The 25,942-nt window shown below is 40.3% G+C and overlaps 2 protein-coding genes and 1 long non-coding RNA gene across 20 annotated transcripts in view; 2 read left to right on the top strand and 1 right to left on the bottom strand.

Moving 5' to 3' along the window:
• Positions 1-17,177, top strand: part of BPNT1 (3'(2'), 5'-bisphosphate nucleotidase 1) — a 28,004-nt gene extending 10,827 nt beyond the window's left edge. For 2 of the 6 annotated variants that reach the window (XM_008268413.5, XM_008268412.5), the window contains 8 exons: positions 2,166-2,270; positions 2,909-3,016; positions 5,568-5,616; positions 7,226-7,317; positions 8,416-8,460; positions 11,931-12,128; positions 15,036-15,141; positions 16,202-17,177. In XM_008268413.5, the coding sequence (XP_008266635.1) occupies positions 2,211-2,270; positions 2,909-3,016; positions 5,568-5,616; positions 7,226-7,317; positions 8,416-8,460; positions 11,931-12,128; positions 15,036-15,141; positions 16,202-16,350 (807 nt within the window). In that variant the 5' untranslated portion in view covers positions 2,166-2,210 and the 3' untranslated portion in view covers positions 16,351-17,177. The remainder of the gene's footprint in view (positions 1-2,165; positions 2,271-2,908; positions 3,017-5,567; positions 5,617-7,225; positions 7,318-8,415; positions 8,461-11,930; positions 12,129-15,035; positions 15,142-16,201) is intronic. The other 4 variants (XM_070055335.2, XM_002717505.6, XR_016219657.1 and 1 more) reach the window with 3 other exon arrangements.
• LOC149122537 (uncharacterized) overlaps positions 1-24,473 on the bottom strand; it is a 28,085-nt gene extending 3,612 nt beyond the window's left edge. The window contains exons 1-2 of one of the 2 annotated variants that reach the window (XR_016219661.1): positions 24,355-24,464; positions 19,526-19,563 (exon numbers count right to left, since the gene is read on the bottom strand). This is a non-coding gene — a long non-coding RNA (uncharacterized LOC149122537). Of the gene's footprint in view, positions 1-19,525; positions 19,564-24,354 lie in introns of both variants that reach the window. The other variant, XR_016219662.1, reaches the window with a different exon arrangement.
• Positions 24,474-24,524: 51 nt separating this feature from the next.
• EPRS1 (glutamyl-prolyl-tRNA synthetase 1) overlaps positions 24,525-25,942 on the top strand; it is an 83,250-nt gene continuing 81,832 nt past the window's right edge. For all 12 annotated transcript variants that reach the window (XM_089312213.1, XM_070055333.2, XM_089312212.1 and 9 more), the window contains exon 1: positions 24,525-24,690. Coding sequence is in view for 7 of the 12 variants with exons in the window: in XM_070055328.2 (XP_069911429.1) it covers positions 24,645-24,690 (46 nt within the window). In the remaining 5 variants the exon portion in view is untranslated. The remainder of the gene's footprint in view (positions 24,691-25,942) is intronic.

Here is a 25,942-nt window from a genome sequence, read left to right as displayed (position 1 = left end):
CAGGAGTCTGGAGCTTCTTCCAGGTCTCTCACACAGGTGCAGGGGCCCAAGGACTTGGTCCAACTTCTGTTGCTTTCCCAGGCACATTGGCAGGGAGCTGGATGGGAAGTGGAGCAGCCAGGACTCAAACCAGTGCCCATATGGGATGCCAGCACTGTAGGCAGCAGCTTTACCTGCTATGCCACAGTACAGCGTAAGATTTTAAAAGAAACAGTGCAACATAAGATTGCCACCCAGGGTATCCAGAATGATGAGGTCTGGAACTATGTTGTTAGAAAGAGAAAAAGATACTTATCATAGAGAAGAAAGAGAATAGTTTTCCTCATGCATGTACTTAAATGGCTGTCACTGTATCCTTTTTCTCTACAGCAGTGGTTTGCAAACTTCATTAATGTATAATTTTCAAACTCAAAAATTTTAGTAGTTTCATTCAGCAGATATTTATAGAATGCCTGCTGTATGCCAGGCACAAAACTTGAGAGAACAAAATCCTTAAAATATTCTGTCAGAATAAGAATTGGGGGTGGCTATAGTAGTTCAGTGAGTTAAGCTGCTGCTTAGGATACCCACATCCTATGTAGGAGTGCCTGGATTCAAGTCATGGCTACTTTGTGCTTCGGGTCCAGCTTCCTGTTAATGCACCAGGGAGGCAGCACATGATGGCCGAAGTGCCTGTGTTCTTGCCATATGTGTGGAAGGCCCAGAAGTAGTTCTTGGCTTTTGGTTTTAGGCTGGTCCAACCTAGTAGCTCTAGCTGTTGTGGGCATTTAGGGAGTCTCTCTATCATTCTGCCTTTCAAATAAATAAAACTTTTAAAAATATAATCGTTTGCATTGAGATAATCATCAAACTTCAATATGCCATGAAATTCTATTAAAGATAATATAATCTGTAAATCCACTAAGCAAGCATATTTAAATTGTAACGTGTAATTTCTCTGAAAGCAAATAAACAAGATTATGGCTGTTAATTACAAAATTTTCCACTGTCTTTTACTAGTGTGACTATTTGGTATATGGATTCACTGATGGTGTCATAGGATAGCTATGTATTAAATATTACTGTGGTTCATTCTTAAATTTTTTAGATTTTAGAAATAGAAATTCTGGGGCTGGCTCTGTGGCGTAGCAGATAAAGGCACCACCTGCAGTGCCAGCATCAGCATCGTATGGGTGCTGCTCCACTTCCCATCCAGCTCCCTGTTAAGTGCTTGGGAAAGCAACAGAAGATGGCCCAAATCCTTGGGTCCCTGCACCCACATAAGAGACCCCGAAGAAGCTCCAGGCTCCTGGCTTTGGATCTGCCCAGCTCTGGCTGTTGTGGCCTTTTGGGGAGTGAACCAGCAGATGAAAGACCTCCCCCCTCCCCTGTAATTCTGCCTTTCAAAAAAAAAAAAGAATAAATCTTTAAAAAAAAGAAATAGAAATTCTTTCTATAAACTGGTGAATCATCTTGAGGAGCTCTTGAATTATTTACATTAGGATTAGTGAGGAGAAAATATAGGAGGATTCATTTAAGGAATATTTCCTTTGCCTTAAAAATTATAAATTTCTATCTTGTTATTTTTAAAGATTTCTTTATTTATTTGAAATAGTTACAGAGAGAAGATAGATCGATGGATTGATCGATCTTCAGTCGCTGGTTCACTTCCCAAGTGGCTGCAATGGCTGGGGCTGGGCCAGGCCAAAGCCAGGAATCAGTAGCTTCATCCAGATCTCCCATATGAGTGTAGGGGCCCAAGCACTTGGGCCATCTTCTGTTACTTTCCCAAGAGCATTAGCAGGAAGCTGGACTGAAGTAGAACCAACAGGGCAGGAACCCTGCGTTGCAGGTGGTGGCTTTACCACTATGTCACAACACCAGCCCCAATTTCCTCTCTCTTAACCTATTTAAACAAAATGTTGCTATCTAGAGATCTTAGAAATTTCTGAATCAGGATAGAAAATGTTCTAAATAATTTAGAAGCTCTTTCCAAATTTTAATCACTGTTAATCTTAAAATCAAATCCCAGCAAGAAACTAGATAATACATTTATTGTTAAATTCTGCAACTTTAAAAACTTACACTATATTCTAAATTCTATAGATGGTCATTTACATTAGGAGTCAATCAGAGAACAACATAGCTTCACATCAGTCTGCTAAAATTGGCATTCTTTGTTACAGACCTGTGCGACTGACCTGCAGACCAAAGCTGACCGATTGGTTCAGATGAGCATATGCTCTTCATTGGCACGGAAATTCCCCAAACTAACAATTATAGGGGAGGAGGTAAGAGTTGTCAGGAACAGAATATTCCTTTAATCCCTGTTTACCATATAGGCTTATAATGAACACTATAAGGGTTTATATACTATTACGATTTAAACATTATGTCTTGTATTAACATAAAAATCATTACATTTCTTAGATTTGGAGGAAATACTGATTTTAAAATATTTTGCTCCATTTCTGAGACAGATGCTTCAATTCTTGGCTATAAAAGATACTGTAATCATCCTCGGCATACAAACTTTAAGATGGTGGGAGTTCTAGAACTTTGGATTAAAACGGGTTTTGTTTTGTTTTTAATTAAGCTAATCTAAAACCATGTAGCCTTGAAAGTGAAAGAACTGACATCTCATGTGAACAAGAGAGCAGAAGTATCTGATGTCAGAGCATCTTGTTTAAATACTAATACTTAAAAAGACTTTTTAAATCCTGTTCAGGATAATGAAGTTGAGAACAGTTAGTCATTTTAAAAAAATGATTGTTTTTGCAATTGTATTAGGTTTGCTTTAAAAGTTGTAAGTGTAAGATAAACAGGAAGGGCTAGCAAACGCTCTCATGCCATGCCTCTGCTACTGAGAGAAATGGTACTCTCTAAATACTAAGCATTTTAATAACTGTCAGTATTACCTCTGCTTTAGGATCTGCCCTCTGAGGAAGTGGATCAAGAGCTGATTGAAGATGGGCAGTGGGAGGAAATACTGAAGCAACCATGTCCATCACAGTACAGTTCTATTAAAGAGGAAGATGTAAGATCCGTATTTATACTTTATACTCTGTGTTTCTTACCATAGTAGAGGACATAAAACTTCCCTGCAAGATGACAAGTTGGTATTTGTAAAATAAGGGCAACTGAAAAGCTTGAAATCTCTGAAGGTATCAAGTAACCCTATGGAATGTCTGATCTGTTGATTTATAGTTCAGTTTCACATCTTGATGGTTGCCTTCTACTCTGAAAGTACTGAAAATACTTATAGAGAGGAAGTCTAATTTGTTGTTTAGTAAATTTGGTGGTAAAACATTACATTGATAATTGAGGCTGGAAAAAGATGAAACAGCTTGCTACCTTTTATTATTAGAAGGCTGTAAAAATCATGCCACTTTCTGGTTACAGTTGCTTAAGTTAAATCTGTCACTTCAGATAACCACCACTTCTTCAGTTTCCTAATTTTAAATCATTTTAAACATATTCATTGAATACTTACTATAAGCAAGCACTTGGCTCTGTGGTACAAAAGATACACAAAAAATGGGACATGGTTTCTTGTATCAAAAATAGGCTGTCACTCACAAATTCACATCAAGCATTGCAGTTTTATTGGTAAATGGCAGCTTGTACTGAATCATGTTAAAAGTCCTAAGCAGAAGGAATTTCTTTCTTAATCTGCTGCCCGTTTATCAACTGTCACTTTTTTCTTGGCTTATATAAGGATGCTTCAGAAAGTTCATGGAAATGCATATTATGAAAACTGGATAAGGCAGGCATTGGCACAGCCGTTAAGACACAGATTGGGACACTTGCATCCCATATGGGAGTCCATGGGGTCAAGTCCTGGCTCCACTTCTGATTCCAGCTTCCTATTAATGTGTACTCTGAAAGGCAGCACTAGATGGCTCAAGTACTTAGTGCGTGCCACCCATGTGGGAGACCTGAATTGAGATCTGGGGCTCCTGACTTCAGCTTGGCCCAGCCTGGCATTTGGGGAATGATGCCATAGATGGAAGATACCTGTCTTTCTCTCTCTGCCTTTCAAATAAAATTTTAAAAACTGCATGGATTTCAGAAAAATTTTACACCAAAATAAACTGATCTTTTAAATCCATTTTTCCCTCTACTTTTTGATGTCACCTTATATGAACGATGTCCTTAAGGTAATCTGAGTATATTTTTTAAATCAACATTTATAGGTAAAAAGGAGTGCCAACCACACATTGTTCAAAACATTTTTGCTGGCACATTGAAAGTTTTGCCATACTATCATCTAGAGCTCAGTGTCCATGACCTTGTGCCTAGTATAGAAGTGACAGTAAACTTTTATCAAGTTAAGCATGTTGGGACCAGAGCTGTGTCACAGAAGGTTAAAGCCCCACCCTGCAGTGCTGGCATCTCATATGGGCACCGGTTTGAGTCCCAGCTGCTCCACTTCTGATACAGCTCTCTGCTGTAGCCTGGGAAAGCAGTAGAGGATGGTCCAAGTCCTTGGGCCCCTGCACCTGGCTCTGGATCAGCTCAACTCTGGCTGTTGTGGCCATTGGGGGATTAAACCAGCAGAATGGAAGACCTCTCTCTCTCGCTCTCACTCTGCCTCTTTCAAATAAATAAAATAATTCTTTAAAAAGGGGGGGGGGGCAGTGCTGTGTCATAGCGGGTAAAGCCACCACCTATAGTGCTGGCATCCTATATGGGCGCCAGTTCGAGTCCTGGCTGCTCTACTTCCAATTCAGCTTTCTGCTATGGCCTGGGAAAGCAGTAGATGGCCCAACGCCTTGGGCCCCTGTACCCGTGTGGGAGACTAGGAAGAAGCTCCTGGCTCCTGGCTTCGGATTAGTCCAGCTCTGGCCATTGCATCTATTTGGGGAATGAACCAACAGATGGAAGACTTCTCTCTCTGCCTCTCGTTCTCTCTCTGTGTAACTCTGACTTTCAGGTAAATAAAATAAATTTTAAAATAAAAATAAGAAATAAAAAATAAAAAAGGTAAGTGCTCGCTTCAGCAGCACATATACTAAAAAAAAGTTAAGCATATAATATTTAAAATTCTTAAATCATACTTTTTTCTAATTCAAATGGACTTTTTCTATAATTAGAAAAATAATAAGGTGGATTTTTTTTTTTGACAGGCAGAGTTAGACAGTGAGAGAGAGAGAGACAGAGAAAAAGGTCTTTCTTTTCTGTTGGTTCACCCCCCAAATGGCCGCTATGGCCGGAGCACTGCGCTGATCCGAAGCCAGGAGCCAGGTGCTTCCTCCTGGTCTCCCATGTGGGTGCAGGGCCCAAGCACTTGGGCCATCCTCCACTGCACTCTTGGACCGCAGCAGAGAGTTGGCCTGGAAGAGGGGCAACCGGGACAGAATCTGGCGCCCTGACTGGGACTAGAACCCGGGGTGCCGGCACTGCAGGCAGAGGATTAGCCAAGTGAGCAGCGGCGCCGGCCAATAAGGTGGATTTTTTAATATCACATTACTGATGTTATTATCTTAAGCCATCTATAACATAAATCTAAAAAACAGTCATTTTACTCTATTAAATCTACTTTTGGAAATTTGATTAAAATATTTCTCCTTTTTTTTTTTTTAAAGCTTGTGGTCTGGGTTGATCCCTTAGATGGTACCAAGGAGTATACTGAAGGTTGGTATCTCTATTTGTACTTGACAGAAGTAGGACTAGGATGTGACATTTAGCTGTAAGTATTTGAGGTGCTGTATGAAACGTTGGTACCCTGTTTTTCTCTAAAGCTGTATTTGTGCTCCTGGTATCCAATTATTGTCATAAATCAGTAATTATCAAAACAAAAGAAGAAACTTCATCTCTTTCAAACACCACCCCCTATATAACTCTACCAGTCCACAACTCTGAGTTCCCTAGATGAGAATAACTCACATTTTAAATCAGCGTTACCAATGGAACTATACCAGATCTCCAGCTTTCCAGGGGAGAAAAACGATGACAAACACAGCTATGTTGCCCTTGCTCTGCTGCCACCTTCCCATGCCTTCCTGTTCACTCTCCCCCCCTCTGGGAATGACTTTCTCCACACCCTCATCTTTTTTTATTTTAATATTTATTTATTTATTTATTTATTTGAAAGGCAGGGTTACCGAGAGGCAGAAGCAGAGAGCGAGAGGTCTTCCATCCACTGGTTCACTCCCCAAGTGTCTGCAATGGCCAGAACTGGTTGGATCTGAAGCCAGGAGCCAGGAGCTTCCTCTTGGTCTCCCACGTGGGTGCAGGGGCCCAAGGATTTGGGCCATCTTCCACTACTTTCCCAAGCCATAGCTTAGAGCTGGATGGGAAGTAGAGCAGCCGGGACTTGAAATGGAACCCATATGGGATGCTGGCACTGCAGGCGGCAGCTTTACCTGCTGCGCCACAGCTCCGGCCCCATACACCCTCATCTTTAAAGATAAGTTTTGAAACAGTACAATATTTCTCCTTTCTGAAGTGATCTAAGGTGAGAAAAATTAGAAGTAGCTTAGAATTTTATTTTTTAAAGTAAGATCCACATAGATTTTCTTATTGGTTCTCAGCTTCATAGCTTAAAGAAAATTCTCATAATTACTAGAAAAAACTCTCCTTAAGGAGACATTTCTTTAATGAATTAATCATATAGTATGTTTGTGCAAGTATATATTTGTACATGTTTACTTATAACATCATTCATTGAGAAATAGGAAAATTCTGGGCAACTTTATTATGTTTAAAAGCACTGAGAAAGCTTATTTAGGTCTTGATTTCCATATCCAGAGACTTTGACTTAAAAGTTCTAGGAAAGAGATTGAGAAGATATGTGTCTTGAAAATTGTAATAGTTCTAATACTCCTAGGTAGTCCATATACCCCACTTTGAGACACCTTGCTTTAGAGGTATGAAATGCAAGTCTAGAGAGAAATCCAGGAACATAAAGTGACGCATCAGGTAAGAGTGAGCTGGAGAGTGGTGGAAGGGACATAGAGGGACCTAATGATAATAGCTGCAGTTCTGGATGCTTTATTTAATTGGTTTACAAATTGTACTCATGAGATCATGGTTATCAATTAAATTAAGTGGCCAAAGACTCAATTTCTATCTTCGGCCAGTCCCCTTATAATTTTGTGCTCTTTGCATAAGTAGAATTGACTATGGATGCATTATTGCAAATTATTTACCTTTATTGCAAAGTAACTTGAAGTAGTTGCTGTACTGATGATGAGTGATATGTGAGAAAGTTATATAATTGATGTTAACTTTTTCTGTATAGGCCTTCTTGACAATGTAACAGTTCTTATTGGAATTGCTTATGAAGGAAAAGCCATAGCAGGAATTATTAACCAGCCATATTACAACTACCAGGTAATACTATAAATGATGCAAAAATATTTTACTGTATGAACAGTTACTGTGGCATATGCTTCCTGATGTCATCTTATCCAGTGATTCCTAGCTTGGTTGTACATGCAATCATATGGGGAGTATTTCAAAATACAGATTTCCAGGTCATACCCCAGCCTTACTGAATCAGAACTTCTAGGGATGTTGGTACCAGGAATATATACTTAGGTGTATGTACACATTTATAATGTATGCATTGTATTATTTTTATCTGTGCTTTATGATTGAAGTGCAGAACTTTGGGAATTTCTGACATGATTCTTGATTAGCTTGGTCATCAAGACATTTGATTTACAGTTGGTTCTTAAAGTGCATTTAAAAGTGAACCTTTTCAAGCAAAAAAAAATGCTAGCCATGTTGTTTTCCTGGTAATACTCCGTTGTGTCTAAATGGTAGTCAGTATTGGTAACAACTAAATATGCTTTTGCACTCTTTTCTCATATTTTATATCTTCTGATCTGCTGTGACTTTCTATTATACATCAAAGAAAACTGTCTTCCTTAAAAGCAAGAGACTATTATAATTTCATAGCAAGAATATACCATTAGATTACATTAAATTTTAAAGGAAATTGTTGAGGTAAAATACTTAAGATATTTACATTGATGTGACCTTGATAGAACTTTAGAGAAACAATACTTCCAGGGTGAGGACTGTTACTTCTGAATTTCCAGTTTGAGTTAACAGCAGGATAAATCTTTACATTTACTTTTCCTGCTATTTATGATTATAAATTTTATTTGTGATCATGTATTTCTTAGAACTTAACCAAAATAGTTATACATGATTGGAAGAGTCCTACTGAATTGCTTAAGTGTCCATTAATTATTTTAATAGGACTTTAATGTTTATATAGTATTATATGCAGATACAAGTTTGTGGTTTTTATGTGAACTTTAAAGTAAGTCAGTGTTACTTAAAAGAAGGGCATTTAGTTCATAGAAGTCATTGTAATGCATGTCACCTTTCAACAAAGAAAAAGATCTAAATGACTAGGAGTTGTTGATAATTTTCCTCACTTCTTTCTGAGATTAGAAAAACTGTATTCATTTTCCACAGAACAATGAAAAGCAGAAGTTAAGGGAAGACAGGAGTGAAGCAAAGGTGAGAAAAATAGCTAGGGTTTTGGTTCTGGTAGTGAGTAAAGAAGTAGGCAGTTTGTGGTTCCCTGGGTAGCCACTGTCCATCCTATGTACCAGCTCATTCTTTCCCTTTCTGCTTCTTTTCATTATCTCTCCCTTTGTCTCATTCCCTTTTGTATACTCTCCTTACCTCTCTTTTGCTTATGCCTTAAATTAGTTACAGTGAATAGCAGTAGAAAAGTTGCCTGTCTGTATTGGTGATATTTAAGGCTAAATTTTAAAAAACCATCATCATCATAATTATAATAGCTAAAATCCAACAGGAACTTAAGAGCTTCCTGTGTGTTGCTAGGCTCAAAAGATTCACATATATTATCTCATTTAATACTCACCACACCCTTTAAGATAACCATTACCCCCATATTAAAGAAGAGAATGTATAGACATTTAGGCTAGTGGTTAAGATGTCTGTGTTCCATATCAGAATATCTGGGTTTATTGTTCAGCACTGGCTCCTGACTCCAGCTTCCTCCTAATGTGGCTATTGGGAGGCAGCAGTGATGGACCACGTGACTGGGTTCCTGCCACCCACATAGGAGACCAGGACTGAGTTTCCCAGCCGCTGGACTGTTATGGGCATTTGGAGGAATGAATCAGCAAATGGGAGCACCTTCTCTCTATGTGTCTCTTTGCATTTCAAAAAAATAAATAATCTAAAATAAAGAAAACTGAGGCAATTAATGTGCTCAAGGTCACCCCAGTTGGTAAATGGCAGAGCTAAGATTCAAACTCAGGCCCAGTCCTTACTGTACTCAACATTGCTCTGTTGAGCCAGAAAAAAGACTTAACAATTCAAACTTTATTATGGCTTCTAACAGACTCTGAAGCTGATAGGCACTTACAGAAAATGACATGGCATAGTGTCATTTAAATTTTATATGTGCCATATAAATTTAATTTAAAATTTTTATGTGCCATTATAAAGTTTAATTAACAGAAGATGAAACATTAGCTTTTGTTACCCTCAGAAAATTGGTGCAGAGCCTTTGCAGGAGAGAGACAATGAGATCAGGAGTCCTGAGTAAGGCCAAATGGCTGTATCATGGGATTGCATTCCCTGAAGCCTACTTCCTTCCACTGGTGTTGATCCTAAGGGCACTTCTTAGTACCATTCCACCTATCCCCATGCCTCCTTCTCAGAGAGCCTTACTTAAAACATAAGCATATTACACTCTGACAGCACCCAGGACAAATAAGGTGATATGTTTGAAAACATTTTGACAAGTAAACTCAGGCAGACCAATTGAGTATGAAGAATAGCAGTTTTGGGAGTGGGTGCATGGCCTAGTGGTTAATATGCCCATGTCCATGACTGGCACTGTGATGTAGGCAATACCAAGATCCCATATAGGTGCTGATTCAAGTCCTGGCTGCTCTTCTCCTGATCCAGCTCCCCACTAATGTGGGGACTACCTGGATTTGATTGCCAGCCTCAGCTCCTGACTTTAACTTCCTGCTAATGCGGACCCTGGGATGCAGGGCGATGGCTCACGTCATTGGTTTCCTGCCATCCATGTGGGAAACCTGGGTTGTGTTCTGGACTCCCAGCTTGTTGTAGCATTTGGGAAGTAACCCAGGTGATGAGCGCTCTCTTTTTTTAATCTCTCTGCCTCTCAAATAAAGAAAAATTTTTAAAATTTAAAAATAAAAAGAATACCAGTTTTGAACACAGATGAGCCCAGTGCTCATTATGTATTAGAATCCTGATTCTGGTCATTTCATGATTCCAAATACCATCTTTCTCATAAGGATGATAATACATATTTCATGGAGTTGGTCTGAGAATGGAATGAGATAATACATGTAAAGCATGTAGTATGATGCCTGATACAATAAAATATATGTTCAGTAAAATATGCCTATAACTCTATAACGTATGCCCTCTGTATTAATATTGTTGTATTTTGATGGCTCCTAATTATTTTATGTATCTGTTTTACTTTCCCTGAAATACAGGTTATTTTTGTCCATATACAAGTATATAAGGGTACTTCAAAAAGTTTGTGGAAAATGAAAAGATAAGTTTATTCTGGTGCAAAAAATTTTGAAAGCCATGAATGGTTTTATTAGGGCCAGTGCTGTGGCCAGTGCTGTGGCATTGTGAGTAAAGCCACTGCCTGCTGGTGCTAGCATCCCATATAGGCATCGGTTCAAGTCCCAGCTGCTCCACTTCCTATCCAGCTCTCTGCTAATGTGCCTGGGAAAGCAGTAGAAGATATGCAAAGTCCTTGGGCCCCTGCACCCACATGGGAGATCTGGAAGAAGTTCCTGGCTCCTGGCTTCAGATCGGCCCAGCTCCAGGGGAGTGAACCATGGATGGAAGACCTTTCTGTCTCTGCCTCTGCCTCTCTATCACTCTGCCTTCCAAATAAATACATATTTTTAAAAACTAGGGTCCTCATTCTAGTCACCTTGTGATTTAAAAGATTTATTTATTTATTTATTTGAAAGGCAGAGTGACAGAGAGGGAGAGACTGAGTTTTCATCTGCTGGATCACTCCTCAAAAGGCTGCAAAAGCCAGATCTGGGCCAGGCTGAAGCCAGGATCCAGGAACTCCATCCTGGTCTCCCACATGGGTGGCAGAGGCCCAAGTTCCAGGGCCATCTCCCACTGCCTAGGAGCAGGTAGCTGAATTGAAGCAGAGTAGCCAGGACTTGAACTGGGATCTGAAAATGGGATTCCAGTTTTGTAAGAGGCATCTTAATTCTCCATGCCATAACACTGGCCGCCCATGCATAGTTTTTGATGATATACATCTTATTTTCCATGAGCTTTCTGAAGACTTATCGTATATAACAATGTATGTAAAAATTGTGAGTTCTTCAAAAGAAAATAGATTGTATGAATGTATCATCATTGCCATTTTGCCACTACAGTCGTCAGTAAAATACTAATCTGACCCCATTATCCATACCTACTCTTTGCTGTCAGTGTATTAGCTATCGGCTTAGAGCAGCAAAATACATTCTCCCTATTACCTAGTCCCTTGGTAACATGACCTTTATTGTTCCTTGCATAATGATAAATAGCAATGAAGACATGGTATTTCCTGTCCTGGGGGCTTCAGTACCTTTTGAAAAATGGGTACTTTCAAATAAAACAGAGATCCTTAGACAATTCAGATTATAATTCAGATTACGAATCAGTATGTGGTGGTTCCTTTCCTGAGGACTCTAGGGAACAATCCAAAATTCCCTTCAGCCCCTTAGGAACTCGTGACCAAAATGACGTGACCAATCAGCTGATTCTCTCAGGAAAAGCTGTCGGTGATATTCTTATATTTTATAACCTTGACATGTTTTCATTTTTATAGTTAACTCTACCTAAATATTCCATATTCTAAATTTGTTAACTGTAACAGTATAACTATTCCATTAATGGCTAATGTTTTCTTCTCTAAATGATTACAAGCTTTGTTGTTGTTTACATAGGCAGGACCAGATGCTGTGTTGGGGAGGACAATCTGGGGAGTTTTAGGTTTAGGTGCCTTTGGGTTTCAACTGAAAGAAGCCCCTGCTGGGAAACATATTGTCACCACTACTCGATCCCACAGCAACAAGTTGGTTACCGACTGTGTTACTGCAATGAACCCTGATGATGTGCTGCGAGTGGGAGGAGCCGGAAATAAGGTAGGAAAAAGATCTGTCATCTGCTCTGAAATGCAACTGAATCACTGGAGGAAATACTGAACTTTTTCAGAACTTGAAATAAGAGCTTAAGAGAAGGGATTAAAGAGTGTGATTTGTTACCAATTATACATTTCAGCTACATCTCAATTTAAAGGAGATTTCATAAAATTCAGGTCATTTTTAGTGTTAGTAAAATTCATCAAGGCAGGACCCCACACCTCTTATTAAGGACCCTCCTAGGATATACCCTAGACCTTCTACAGATTCACAGGACAGGCCTGCCAACCCCTTCCTGGTAACTCCCCTTCCCTATCCCCCGATTCTTTCATCCAGGCTTCCAACCTCTTGAGAAAATTGTGAAATGGGACACAATTTGATCTACATCCCTAGCCCCAATCTTTTTTCATCTGATTGTCCCTTGCATATCATCATGATGAATCCTCTGAGGTATCCCAAATTCAACATGTGCCACGGAAGCTGTTGCTCTTTTTTCCCATCCCTACATGTGTTCCTTTTCCTAATCGTTATCTGGTTAATGGCACCACCATTTTCCTAACTGCCCTATCAGGACATCTGAAAGTCACCCTTGATGTCTCCTTTCTTCAAATCCTATCAGTCTGGTCCTACCCATCTAACTTGGAACTATTTCCCTGATGTCTCCATTTCAATTGCCAGTATCCTAGCTTATCCTAGCTGCAACCTGTCATTTCTCACACAGAATACTGAAGTCGTCTCCCTGTTCAGTCTAGTCCACAAATGTTACCAGAACAATTAAAAATGGAAAAAGTTATCCCCTGTCCCAAATGCTTGGATGATTCCTAATCACAAGAATTTAAAATCCAAGCCTATCAGCATGGAATGTAGTCTTCTGTATCCTCATCTCATACTTGGGTTCTAGTGATACTGAATGGTGTGGAGGTCCAGACACATGTGTATTTTTCACTTGAGTGCCCAACAACAGGAAGGCAAATAATAATTAATCCTGAACTGAAGAACTCATTTCTCTTGTTTTAGAAGCAATACTCAACTGTTTTTGGTGCTCCTAAAAGCATTTACTGATAACAGTGAAGAATGAGAATTAAAACTTGGAAAAAATATACAACATTTCAAAGTGAAAATTATTTCTGGTCTTCACTATAGTAGAAATAGTGACAGGTGTGATTTCTCTTTGCCACTGTTGTAATCACAAAAGCCTATTAACTCTTATTCTCAAAGGACACCACTCTCCTAATAAATAAAGTGTCCATCCTTGTATGTCTCTTCTCCTCTTGAAAAGCCTTGTTGGACAGTTCTTAACTTTTTTACATCAAGGGCCCCCTTGAGGATCTGCAGCCCCTCTCCACTCAAAAAACAGACCTGCAATAGTTCTTCAGATAATATTAGACTTGACACATTTGTTCAATGAAAGAAAACCCTAGGACTGGCACTGTGGCATAGTAGGTTAAGCATCCACCTGCGGCACCAGCATCCCATAAGGGCACCAGTTCCAGTCCCAGCTGCGCCACTTCCGATCCAGTTCCCTGCTGATGGCCTGGGAAAGCAGTGGAGAATGGAACAAGTGCTTGGGCACCTGCACCCACATGGGATACACAGAGGAAGCTCCTGGCTCAGCGCCAGCTGTTGCAGCCATTTGGGGAATGAACCAGTGGATGGAAGACCTCTCTCTCTCTCTCTCTCTCTCTCTCTCTCTCTCTCTCTCTCTGCAACTATGTCTCTCAAAGCAAATAAATAAATAAATATTTAAAAATAACAAAAAAATGTATTACTCAAAGTCTAGGATAGACATTGAGGTACAACAGGTTAAGCCACCTCTTGGGATGCATCTCATATTGGAATCTTACCCCTGCTTCCAGTATAGCTTCCTGCTTAATGCACACTCTAGAAAGCAGCTGGTGATAGCTCATGTTGTTAGGTCCCTGCCATCTACATCAGAGACATGGACAGAGCTCCTGGCTCCTGGCTTCTATGTGCCTCGGACCCAGTTGTTGCAGGTGTTTGTCGAGCGAACCAGCAGATTGTAGACTGATTGATTTCTCTCTCTCTCTCTCTCTCTCTCTCTCTCTCTCTTTCTGTCACTCCTTCAAATAAGAATAAATAACTAGACATTTTTTTAAAAAAGGCTACAACAAGGTTGAAATGTTTGTGAATAGTACCTAAAAAAAATACTTGATTATTTCATGTTCACTGAGATTTTCCTCATTCTCTCAGTCTGGTCTTTTCATGTGAATACTGAATTCTGTAGTAATAATGATTTTATAATATAACTAAAAAGGTCAATGATTGTTGAAAACTTGAATAGCAACTCACTATTTAGAGTCATTCAGGTTCTATCAGTGACCTCAATTTTGTATGAGCATTACAGGAAATATTAGGATGGCTATTTAAAAGTTTTTGTATTTGGTAGTGGAAACAGCATAGATATAATTTTGAAGAATTAGGAAAGTACTTGTCAGACCAGTCAACATTGAGCATCTGTTAGGACTTGTCACAATTTGTATGTTATTTACTGCTTGCTATTTCTCTTTGCTTTATTCAATAATGATCAATATTTTAGAAGTTAAAAAATGTTTTTACATAAATATATATTGCTTTTTACTAAGAAAAATAACATTAAATAAGAAAATCTTAATTTATCTAACTTGGAATATGTAGAGTGTTCAGATATCTTTTGTAGTTTATTTTACCAGTTTTTCCCCTTCAGATTGCTGTCTTATTATGCATCTATTCTATTTCTTCATAATACTGGTATCATTTAAATCTGCTAACAGCTTTCACCCATTAAGTATGACAGAATATGATTGATGAGCTATCCTTTGTAGAATCAAGCAATTTTTCTTATTTGTGCTTCAAACATGAAAAGGATATTTGAGGGATATTGAGGGATAATTATTATTTCTTACCTTACAGATAATTCAGCTGATTGAAGGCAAAGCCTCTGCTTATGTATTTGCAAGTCCTGGATGTAAGAAATGGGATACCTGTGCCCCAGAAGTCATTTTACATGCTGTAGGAGGTTGGTCCATTTTATTTGGGGGAATCATAGTATTTATATTATGCTAAGACATAGTATTTTAGTGGTTTCACTTTACCTGGATTCTTTGGACATAAAAACTAGAAGGAAACTTAAGAGATTATCCAGTCCACATCTCTCATTTCATAGATGGAAAAGTAGGTTTTCAGCACATTTATTTTTCTTTAGTTATAGTTTCTTTTTTGATTGTCAATCTACATACATTTTTATAGCTTTAATATTTTGGAATTTTTTCCTAGAAAAGTAGAATGTTCATCATCATTTAGTCTCTTTCAAGACAGTATTGATGAATTTCTTATTACTGGTACTAAAGATCATAGAGCTAGAATTTTTAAAAAACCTGACCGAAAATATGTACAAATGCACTCATAATCATAGTAAGATGATCTTTCAACCTCAGATTGACATCAGTTCATATATACTGTTCTAAGCAATGCCTTTTAAAATCCCTGTAAAATTTTTTTAAAGGCAGTAAAATACTTAATTTTTTCTGTCATTTCTACTAAAATACTATTTTATCAATCTTGGCATGTTGTATGATGAGGAGGTTAGACTGTGTGTCATTACTCTTTTTTCTTATTAGGAATGTAAACTTTAATATAATACAGTTAGGAATGTGAAATGAAATTATATTATACACTTAACATTGCATGAGCTCACTACACATAAACTCTTACCAAATCAAGTGTAACATGAAATAATAGAATGAAGAAGACATTTTAGAAATTGTGATTTCTGATGATGAAGTATAACCAATAGGAATGATTGACACCTTGAGAAAAGGAAATTGATTGATTACTGACAAATACAAATTGAAAATGCTAAATGAAAAGAATCTTAATTGGAGACAAAAAATAATTCTTTGGTTACAATTTTTCTATATTCTCAAATTTTAATTGAATTAAAATTTTAACCTTTATAGTTGCTTGCTATTTTTATTCTAAATTTATTGGCTATTATTGAATAGGGAAACAAAAGGCAATTAAAAACTACTGGCCTGATTCCATTGGCCATTAATGTTGTATTGATGTTTTTTCTACAGGCAAGTTAACTGATATCCATGGAAATGCCCTCCAGTACAACAAGGAAGTGAAGCACATGAACTCTGCAGGAGTCCTGGCTGCACTGAGAAATTATGACTACTATGCGAGTCGAGTTCCAGAATCTGTTAAACAGGCACTTGTTCCTTAAAGGACAATTTCATTTACTTAGCTAGGTAAAGGACTTGTTCATAAAATAATAGATTTTTAAACTAATTGAATGGGATCAGAGCTCCATCTTTATTCATTGTTATTATCAGTGATTTACATTTAGTTATTTAGGATCAAGAAATAGAATTAAAGTATTGAACTCGATTAATCAGCCAGACCAAATTCGTCATCTGGAGAATTTGCAAACCTTAATATGTGATTTTTTTCCTCTTTTTATGTGAAGAAATGAAAAAAGGTTTAGCTCTAGTTGACCATAAGGCTCAGTTGTTGAATCAACATTCCTATTTTATAAAACAGATTTCTTGGGGCCGGTGCTGTGGCATAGTGGGTAAAGCCACCGCCTACAGTGCTGGCATCCCATGTGGACATTGGTTTGAGTCCCAGCTGCTCTACTATGGCCTGAGAAAGCAGTGGAAGATGATGGCCCAAGTCCTTGGGCCCTGCACACACATGGGAGACCTGGAAGAAGCTCTTGGAGCAGAGCTTCCGGAAGAAGCTTCTGGAACAGCTTTCAGGCTGTTGCGGCCAATTGGGGAGTGAACCATCTCTCTCTCTCTCTCTCTCTCTCTCTCTCTGCGTGTAACTCTTTCAAATAAATAAATAAATCTTTAAAAAAAAAGAATACTTACCCAAAAAAAATACTGATTTCTTTAGGACATAGCCCAGTCATTTGTTTGGAATCTCAGTCCTGTTTTCTCAGTGATTTTTAGTATGTTCCTGTTCTATGTACAAATACATATAATGTTATGTATGTTGATTAAACAGATTTATGATGAAAGTTTCTTCAAAATAAATCACTTAATCTTAGTTCTTTTTGTTATTCACAAGCTCTTGTATTTTCAACTATTTAAAAATTATAAATTCTCAGGGCCAGTGTTGTAGCATAGTGTGTTAAGCCAGCACATGCAATTCTGGCATCCCATATGGAATTGCTGGTTCCAGTCCTATCTGCTCTGCTTCCTATCCAGCTCCCTGCTAATGCTCCTGGGAAAGCAGTGGAAGATGGCTGAAATACTTAAGTTCCTGCTACACGCCTGCACGATTGGGATGGAGAACTTGGCTGCTGACTTTGGCCTGGCTCAGCTCGAGCTATTATGGCCATTTGGGAGTGGATGGAAGATCTCTTTGTCTGTCTTTTCGCTATCTGTCACTCTGCCTTTCAAATAGATAATATAACTCTTTAAAAAAAAAATTACAGATTCTCTACTTTGGAGGTTAGTTTATTGTATGGCATCTTTATAAAGCTTAACTGGAAAGTTGGATAATTACATTTATTCCTTCTAATGAGAGTTTATAACATTATCAAAATCTGACATTATGCCTATGATTTTATTTTTTAGGTCTCTGTCCATTACCCCCCCCCCTTTTTTTTAAATCATTATTATTTGAGAGCCAAAGAGAGAGAGTACTCATCTGCTGGTTTATACCCTAAAGTAACACAATGGCCACAGACAAAGGGAAGAAGCTGGGAGCTGGTAACTCAATTCAGGTCTTCCACAAGGGTGGTAAACATCTGATAACTTGAGCTATCACTGCTGCCTATCAGGGTCTACATTAGCAGAAAGCTGAAGTCAAGTATTGAATCCAGACACTCCAATATGTAATAGGAGCATCTTAGTTGCTAGGCTAAATATCTGTCCCATCCATTGTTTTTAAGATCTCTGTTTGTAGATTAAGCAAATGATTTAAGTTAATAGGATCCACACTCTATGCACATGAGAATCTTTTTTTTTTTTTTTTTAAAGATTCACAGGGTCTGTCTCAGCCATTTTTATTCTGTATATTTTAAGAAGGCTACTTTGGTGACTTTGATAATCATTTAATTATTAGGCTCACCAGATAAGATTATATGGTATTATTTTACAGGGCATCATAATACAACAGAAAGAGGTTTCTGCAGCCCTCACACCTTTAACCGTACTCTCTTGGAACTGTTCTTATGGTCCTGATTTTCTTCTAGCCCTCTGGCCACTTTTTAATCACCTTTCTTGCTATCTCTTCTTCCTTCCCTTAAGTGTCACAATTCACCAAGATTCTGTTCTAGGCTTTCTACTTTCTCACCAGATCCTGCTTTACCTTCATGGCTTCATGTGGGCATATTGCCCATCAATCCAAAATCTTTTTATCCAGCATAGAACTCTTAAACTCTACATCTACACTCCCAAAAATCTACTTTGATGACTTACCGATACCTCTGAATTACCAGTATTATTTCTAAACACCTCTTCTTCATTCTTGCCCACTCCTCAAGTTATTTTACAAACACAACATGGTCCTGATAATAGGCTATATTTAAAAATCACTTTCTTGGGGGCTAGTATCATGGTATAGCTGGTAAAGCCTCTGCCTGTGATGCCAGCATCCCATATGGGCACTGGTTTGTGTCCTGGTTGCTCCGGTTCTGATCTAGCTCCCTGCCAATGCCTAAGTAGTGGAAGATGGCCCAAGTGTTTGGGTTCCTGCCAACCACAAGGTGTCAATCAGAGACCTGGATGAAGCTCTTGGCTTTGGCCTGGCCCAGCCCTGGTGGTTGTAGTGTTGTAGCCATCTGGAGAGTGAACAAGCAGATGGAAGATTCTCTCTCCCTCTCTCTCCCCATCTCTCCCTCTTCATCTGTAGCTCTTTCTGTGGGGAGCAATCCGGACTAGACTGTTACTCGAATTAAGACTTGTTCTGTGCATCTGCTCTCCCACAATATGGCGCTGGGAGAGAAGTAAACAGCTTCCGCACAGCTGCCTCCAGTTCAACCAATTAACTGTAGGACTTGCTCCTGATTGGAGAGCAGCGTACTCGGCGTGTGGGCAGCCGAGTTGGGATTGGCAGAGAAGGACTATAAAGGAGGAGAGAAACGGCATGCACCGGGAACATCTATGGGGAACATCTAAGGGAACCCGTGCAGCCCCCGAGAGAACCGGCCGGCGGTGTGCCGCTCCCCTGCGGAAGTGGGGAATGCGGCCAGGGGGAACTGCCCTTCCACGGAGGTGGAAGGGATAGTAGCCAACCCGGGAAGAACCAGCAGCAAACCCGGGGAGGGCCGAGCAGACGAAAGAACAGCGCAGGGTCCTGTGTTGCTCCTCCACGAAGAGGGGGAGCGACACTTTCAAATAAATAAATAAATCTTTAAAAAAAGTCACTGCTTTAATTTATTTACTTACTTGTAAGAAGAGTTCTCCATCTGAACAGTGAACTAAATCTAGTCAAAACAAAGGACAGAAAAAGAAATCAATCAGTTTGGGCAGGCATTTGACTTAGTGGCTAAGATATCACTTGAGACACCTGCATCCCATATTGGAGTGCCTGGGTTCGAGCCCCAGCTCTGCCCCTTATTCCACCTTTCTGCTAATGCATACCCTCTGAGGCAGCAGCTGATGGCTTAAGTGGTTGGGTCACTACCACCCACCTGGGAGACCCAGATTGCATTTCTGGCTCTTGGCTTGTTGCAGGCATTTGTGGAGTGAACCAGTTCATGGGAGCTCACTCCCTATTTCTCTATTTCTCTCTGCTTCTCAACTAAGTAAAAATGTTAAAAAAAAAAAAAAAAAAAAAACAAAGCCACCATATGTAGCATGAGGTTAATTTTAAAGGTATTTCTACAGGCTCTTACATGAAAACCTGAGTTACCCAATTTTTGAGTCTGCATCCTCTTTCCATTCCCATTAATCCTACATTAAACTATACCTTTATACTTCATTATTTCTTTTTTATCTTCAAATTAAATTTATTAAGACATTCAGTTATGTCTGTCAGTCTACACCCATATTTGCTACTAAAAATAAAATACAGTCATGTTCCACATTAGGAATACCAAATCTGAAAATCATTTTATGAGCCAAGCCTATTGTATAAATAAATGACTAGTTTCTGTTCATATCAAAATTCCCATAAAAAATTACATTCCCCCCTCCCCAGTTCTACTGCAGTCATGATGAATGTAAACATTTAAATATGACAATTCCTTGTCAGAGAAAAGGTGCAAAGTCTATTAATAGCTTTAAAAGTAGCATTTGCAAAGTGTGATCATACAGTTTTAAGTACTCAATCCCAAAGTGTAAATGTTTCCATAATTTAACACTGTTTCGATTCAGTTGCTCATAAAGTTCCAGAGTCTCAGATGACAAGAATGCACCCACAGGGCCCCAGTGCCCACCCGCCCCTCCCCTGAAGCACTGGCGAAGGATGAGTGCGTTTCCATCTTTGAGTATGCTTCTACATCTTTGATTTCATTTCAGTGCTGTACAAAACCCAATCATCGGGGCCGGCACTGTGGCACAGCGGGTTAAAGCCCTGGCTTGAAGCGCCAGCATCCCTTATGGGTGCCAGTTCTAGTCCCAGCTGACCCTCTTCTGATCCAGCTCTCTGCTATGGCCTGGGAAAGCAGTAGAAGATGACCCAAGTCCTTGTAACCCTACACCCGCATGGGAGACCCAGAACAAGCTCCTGCCTCCTGGCTTCGGATCGGTTCAGCTTCGGCCATTGCGGCCACCTGGGGAGCGAACCAGCAGATGGAAGACCTCTCTCTCTGTCTCTACCTCTCTCTCTCTAACTCTGTCTTTCAAATAGATAAATCTTTTTAAAAAAATCATCAGTCCTTGGGCCCTGCACCCCATGGGAGACCAGGATAAGCACCTCCACTCTGCCTGTCAAAAAAAAAAAAAAAAATCATCAACAGACTGATTTCCAATGAACAGAGGGGAGAGAGGGTATACTTCATTATTTCTGTCTGCAATCACCACAGTGTCTTCCTGAGTAATCTGTCTGCACTGTAGCTCTTCTCCGACTCATCTATCACACTGTCTACAGAGTGACAACCTAGCAATAACGCTTTTTAAATCAAAATCCTTTATGGCTTCCCTTTTCCTTCAGGATAAAATGCAAGTTCTCTATAACAGCATGTGAAGCACTCCATGTCCCAGCTGCTGCTTTCCCCAGCATCACCTCTGATCACCTGTACTGTAGCCACGATCAACCCTTTAAAATTCCCCCTAATACTCTCATCTTGGCTTCCATTCATTCATTCAACAAATACATATACATTGAGCACATGCCATATTATGTTAGACACTGAACGACATAGACACTGAACATTTAGCAGTGAGCATAACACAGCGTTGTCTATTCTTTGTTGAGCCCATGATCTTAGGAAGCAATATAATATGTAAACAGAATTAATCCATAGTGTGGTAAGTGTTATAAAGAGTTCTAGTGGGAATAGCAAGTGCATTTTTGAAGAAGAAAACGAGTAGACAGGAAGACTAAGTGGTTAAAACAGAGTAATTGGAGGAGTTTTGTAAAATATTTTTATCTTGTTGAAAATATTTTAAAGGCTGAAGGGGATGTAGAGTGATTGTTAAAGGGCACAGAGTTTTGGGGCTGATAAAAATGTTCTGGAATTGATTGTGATAACAACTCTGTACTTTAAATAGTTGAACTTTATGGTATGTAAAGTATATCTCAATGAAGCTTTAGAAAAAATTAAACGGCTGCATGTGGCTAGCGCCTACCATATTGTATAGGCATAGCTCTACATATTTTCTTGGTTTATCTCATATTTTAACAGCCACTGGTATCTTTAGCAACACACTGCAACTGAGCACCAGATTTATAATCTACAATTGCTACAAGGATATTTTCACCTAGGCATCTTACAAACATCTCAGTGAATCTTGCACAAAATAACTTGGTCAAACCTGTTTTCCCTGCTGGCTTGCCGCCTTAGATAATGACATAATTGTCTCCTGGGTCATCGGACCTGAATTCAGTAATAAACCTAGACATACTTACTTCTCTCTCACCATCTGCTTCCCTGGCACTGTGTATGTCACCGTTGACTCTACTTTTTAAATATGTCCGAAACAGTCTCTAGACTCAATTCTGATTCCACTGCCTTGGTTTAAGCCTTCATCTTTTATCTTCTCCCATATGGGTTGTTGTAATACTGTCTTATTTTTTTTTTACATATTTATTTATTGTTTGAAAGGCAGAGTTACAGAGAGGCAGAGGCAGAGAGAGAGAGAGAGAGAGAGAGAGAGAGAGGTCTTCCATCTGCGGGTTCACTCCTCAGATAACCACAATTGCCAGAACTGCACTTGTCCGAAGGCAGGAGCCAGGAGTTTCTTCCAGGTCTCCCATGCAGGGGCCCAAGGAGTTGGGCCATCTTCTGCTTTCCCAGGTCATAGCAGAGTCCTGGATCAGAAGTGGGGTGCTGGGACTTGAACAGGCGCCCATATGGGAATGCCGGCACAGCAGATGGTAGCCTCACTCACTAAGACCCAGCGCCAGCCCCCACAATACTATCTTAACTATTTCCATTTCTGCCCATTCCAAACCATGCGCTATTCTGTTATTAAAGTGATCTTCCTGGCTGGCGCCACGGCTCACTTGGCTACTCTTCCGCCTGCTGCACCGGCACCCTGGGTTCTAGTCCCGGTTGGGGTGCTGGATTCTGTCCCGGTTGCTCCTCTTCCAGTCCAGTGCTCTACTGTGGCTCGGGAAGGCAGTGGAGGATGGCCCAAGACTTGGGCCCTGCACCCGCATGGGAGACCAGGAGAAGTACCTGGCTTCTGGCTTCGGAGCCAGCGCACCAGCAGTGACAGCCATTTGCGGGGTGAACCAACGGAAAAGGAAGACCTTTCTCTCTGTCTGTCTCTCACTCACTGTCTAACTCTGTCAAAAAAATAAAATAAAATAAAGTGATCTTCCTTGTAAAATGGAGTCCTGATCATCTCTTACTCCTGCTGAAAACTCTACCTTCCTACCATAGGATAAAATCTAATGCAATATTATATGCAGAATTGGTCATAATTTAGGCTCTTTCTTGAAGCCTTTTAATCTTTCATTTCCAAAATATTTTATAGTCTGAATAATGAACCAATCAGTTATCCAAGTACTCACAGCTTCCTGACTCCAGGCTTTTTAGCTCATGTTCTTCCTTCAACTTCTTTCCATCCCCTAAATAGACCATCCCATCACAAGGGTTTGCCTGTACTGTTCTCTCCACTGTCCTCCACTCACCATGGGTGACCATTTTCCATCTTCTGAGCTACCTTTGTACTTTCTGCAAGCTTTATTATTTTTGTTCTCATTTCCAAAATGGATGTAAGATAAACACATTTCAGTTGCTACATATATACCACTGTAGAGCAATCTCTATTTACCTTTCTTTCACCTACAAGACTGTAGGCACCTTGAGGGCAGGGACTTTGTCATCCCTCCCTATATCTCCTGGTCATATACATCAGAACAAGGACATGGAAAAACGAAATTAACAGGCATTGTAGTGCAGCAGGTTAAGCTGCTGCCTGGGACTCTTGCATTTTATATCGGAGTCCCAGTTAGAGCTTTGGCTCCTGCACTTCAGATCCAGCTTTCTGCTAATGCTTCTGGGAAAGCAGCAGCTGTTGGCCAAAGTATTTTGATCCCTGCCACCCACAAGGGAGACCCGGATGAAGTTTCTGAGTCCTGGTTTTGACAGGGCCCAGCTCTAGCTGTTTTAGGCATTTTAGGAGTGAACCAACAGATGGAAGATATCTCTTTTTTCTCTCCTCTCCCTCTTTCTGTGTTACTTTGCTTTCAAAAATTTTTAAATTGAATTAACAGATTAGTTTGGAACTGAAATCCAGAAGAATAACTATATTCCTAAAGCTGTATCTATGAAATTTGTATTCCTTAAAAAATAAATTTAAAAAAGCTTAAATAAAAAGTGTTAACATACAAGGATCTTAACAATGACAAAGTGTGCAGAAGACACCAATTGCAAGGGAGGAAGTTACAACGCATGGTTTGTTTTGCATAGAATAACCTGCCGAACTTGATATGATATGGAGCCCACTCCTGAGATTCTGTTAACAAGAGAGGCGGCCTTGCTCTGATGCAGGCACCTTGCCAACTCTGGAGAGTGCCTGTGATCATACATCCAAATACACGCAACCCTCTTCGGCAGAGAGACGCGGGCGAAAACCTCGAAGTACAGACGACGCTTCCTTACTTCGCTCTACGAAGTGTCGTAAAGTCGCGTGCACTTCAGCGTCTTTCTTACGGCGGTTTGGAGAGCCACGTAGACTCTTGTGACCTTAGCCGCCAGAGGGTGCTGAGACGGCGCGTGGTATTGACGTACGGCAGCGTGCGCGAGGACGACAGTGGCCACGACGCGGGGGCGGGGCGAAGGCTGCGGCGCGTCGGGAGCACGCACACGTTGCATCCTCGCTTTCAGCGAGTCTGGGGCGTTTCGGGCGCCAGACAGGTGGACTGGCAAGGTAGACCAGCAGACTGGTGGAGATGGCAACGCTCTGTCTAACCGTGAACTCAGGAGATCCTCCCTTGGGTAAGGGGCCGAGGCTGCCGGCGGGTGTTGATTGCATCAGCCAGGCGGGGTGCGGGGCGAGAAAGGTCGCCCCGGCTTTGCGCGGTGACGGGGGTGGTCTAGGGAGATGGGGCCTGCACCTTTGTGGGACTGCTTGCCTGGTGGGCCTCTCCCCGCAGCCCGTGAGCTGCTCCTGAAGGCAGTTTTCCCGGGCGTGGAGGGAGGCGCAGTGTGAGCCGGGGCTGGGCGACACGAGGCTCGCTTTCAGACCTTCTCTCCGGGATGACTCTTCCCTCTCCCATTTTGAAATGGAGACCGAGAGTTACTCGTAGAAATACCACGTTAAAACCTAAGATCCCATTGTCATCGCTTTTCTTAGAGTTCCTCCACGCACCGACCTCTCTTTCCTTCCTTTCCCTCCCCTTCTCAGAAAAAGCCATCAGTCTACTTGCCTCGATTTTTCCTTACATTTTATCGGGCTCAGATGGAAGCATCAGCACTTGGGATTTCAACCGAGGGTGTGTTTTTAATTCAAGGTGGTGGGGTAATTGCGGCACACTGCAGATGGAGTTGCCTTACTACACGTCCTGGATGTAGTAAATGCCAGCCCCGTCACCTACCCGATGCGGCTTAGCTTTCTATTTGAAATTGCTTTTTCATCGTGGCCAAGGTTGTTGCGGCTGGATACCGTAGAATTCCTGCCTTTTCACTCATTTGGCAAATTACAAAGAAGCATTTAAGTAGTTTACTGATCTCGTATTTGCTAAATATAGACACAATAAATGTTCCAGAAGCCCAAACTTTTAGATACAAATTGGCCTTGTAGGGCTGATAAAATTACTTGTTATATTCTTAACGGGTGGTGTTTTGTGTGTGTGTGTGTGTGTGTGTGTTGAAACCAAAACACAACTTAATAGCTATGTTAAATATTTAAAATTTAGTGTTTGGTTCCAGTAATTATGTGCTAACCACACAACAAATAATGAACACTAAAAGAAATTACTTTGATTCTTGAACTGGAAAGCCACTGAGCAGTGTGGCCTCCACGATTTGGTTCCTGGAAGCCCGAATTCAACCCTGACTGCCATATGTTAGTTGTGGAACCTTGACAAATTCATTGTTGAGCTCCTTCCCACAATTACCTTATTTAGGATAGGGGATGTAATGCCTTCCATCCAGAGTTGGTTGCAGGAGAGTAGGTAAGCTTCTTGACACTTTTTAACTACTAGTATTAGTTACAGTTTTTACAAATGTTACTTGGAAAGTCACACAG

Source organism: Oryctolagus cuniculus, chromosome 13 (genome assembly GCF_051225735.1).
Source record: "Oryctolagus cuniculus isolate XC-2025 breed Fujian yellow rabbit chromosome 13, ASM5122573v1, whole genome shotgun sequence".
NCBI classification, from domain to species: Eukaryota; Metazoa; Chordata; class Mammalia; order Lagomorpha; family Leporidae; genus Oryctolagus; species Oryctolagus cuniculus.
The sequence above is the reverse complement of the archived record's forward strand: the minus strand, read 5'-3'. Positions and strand labels throughout refer to the sequence as shown.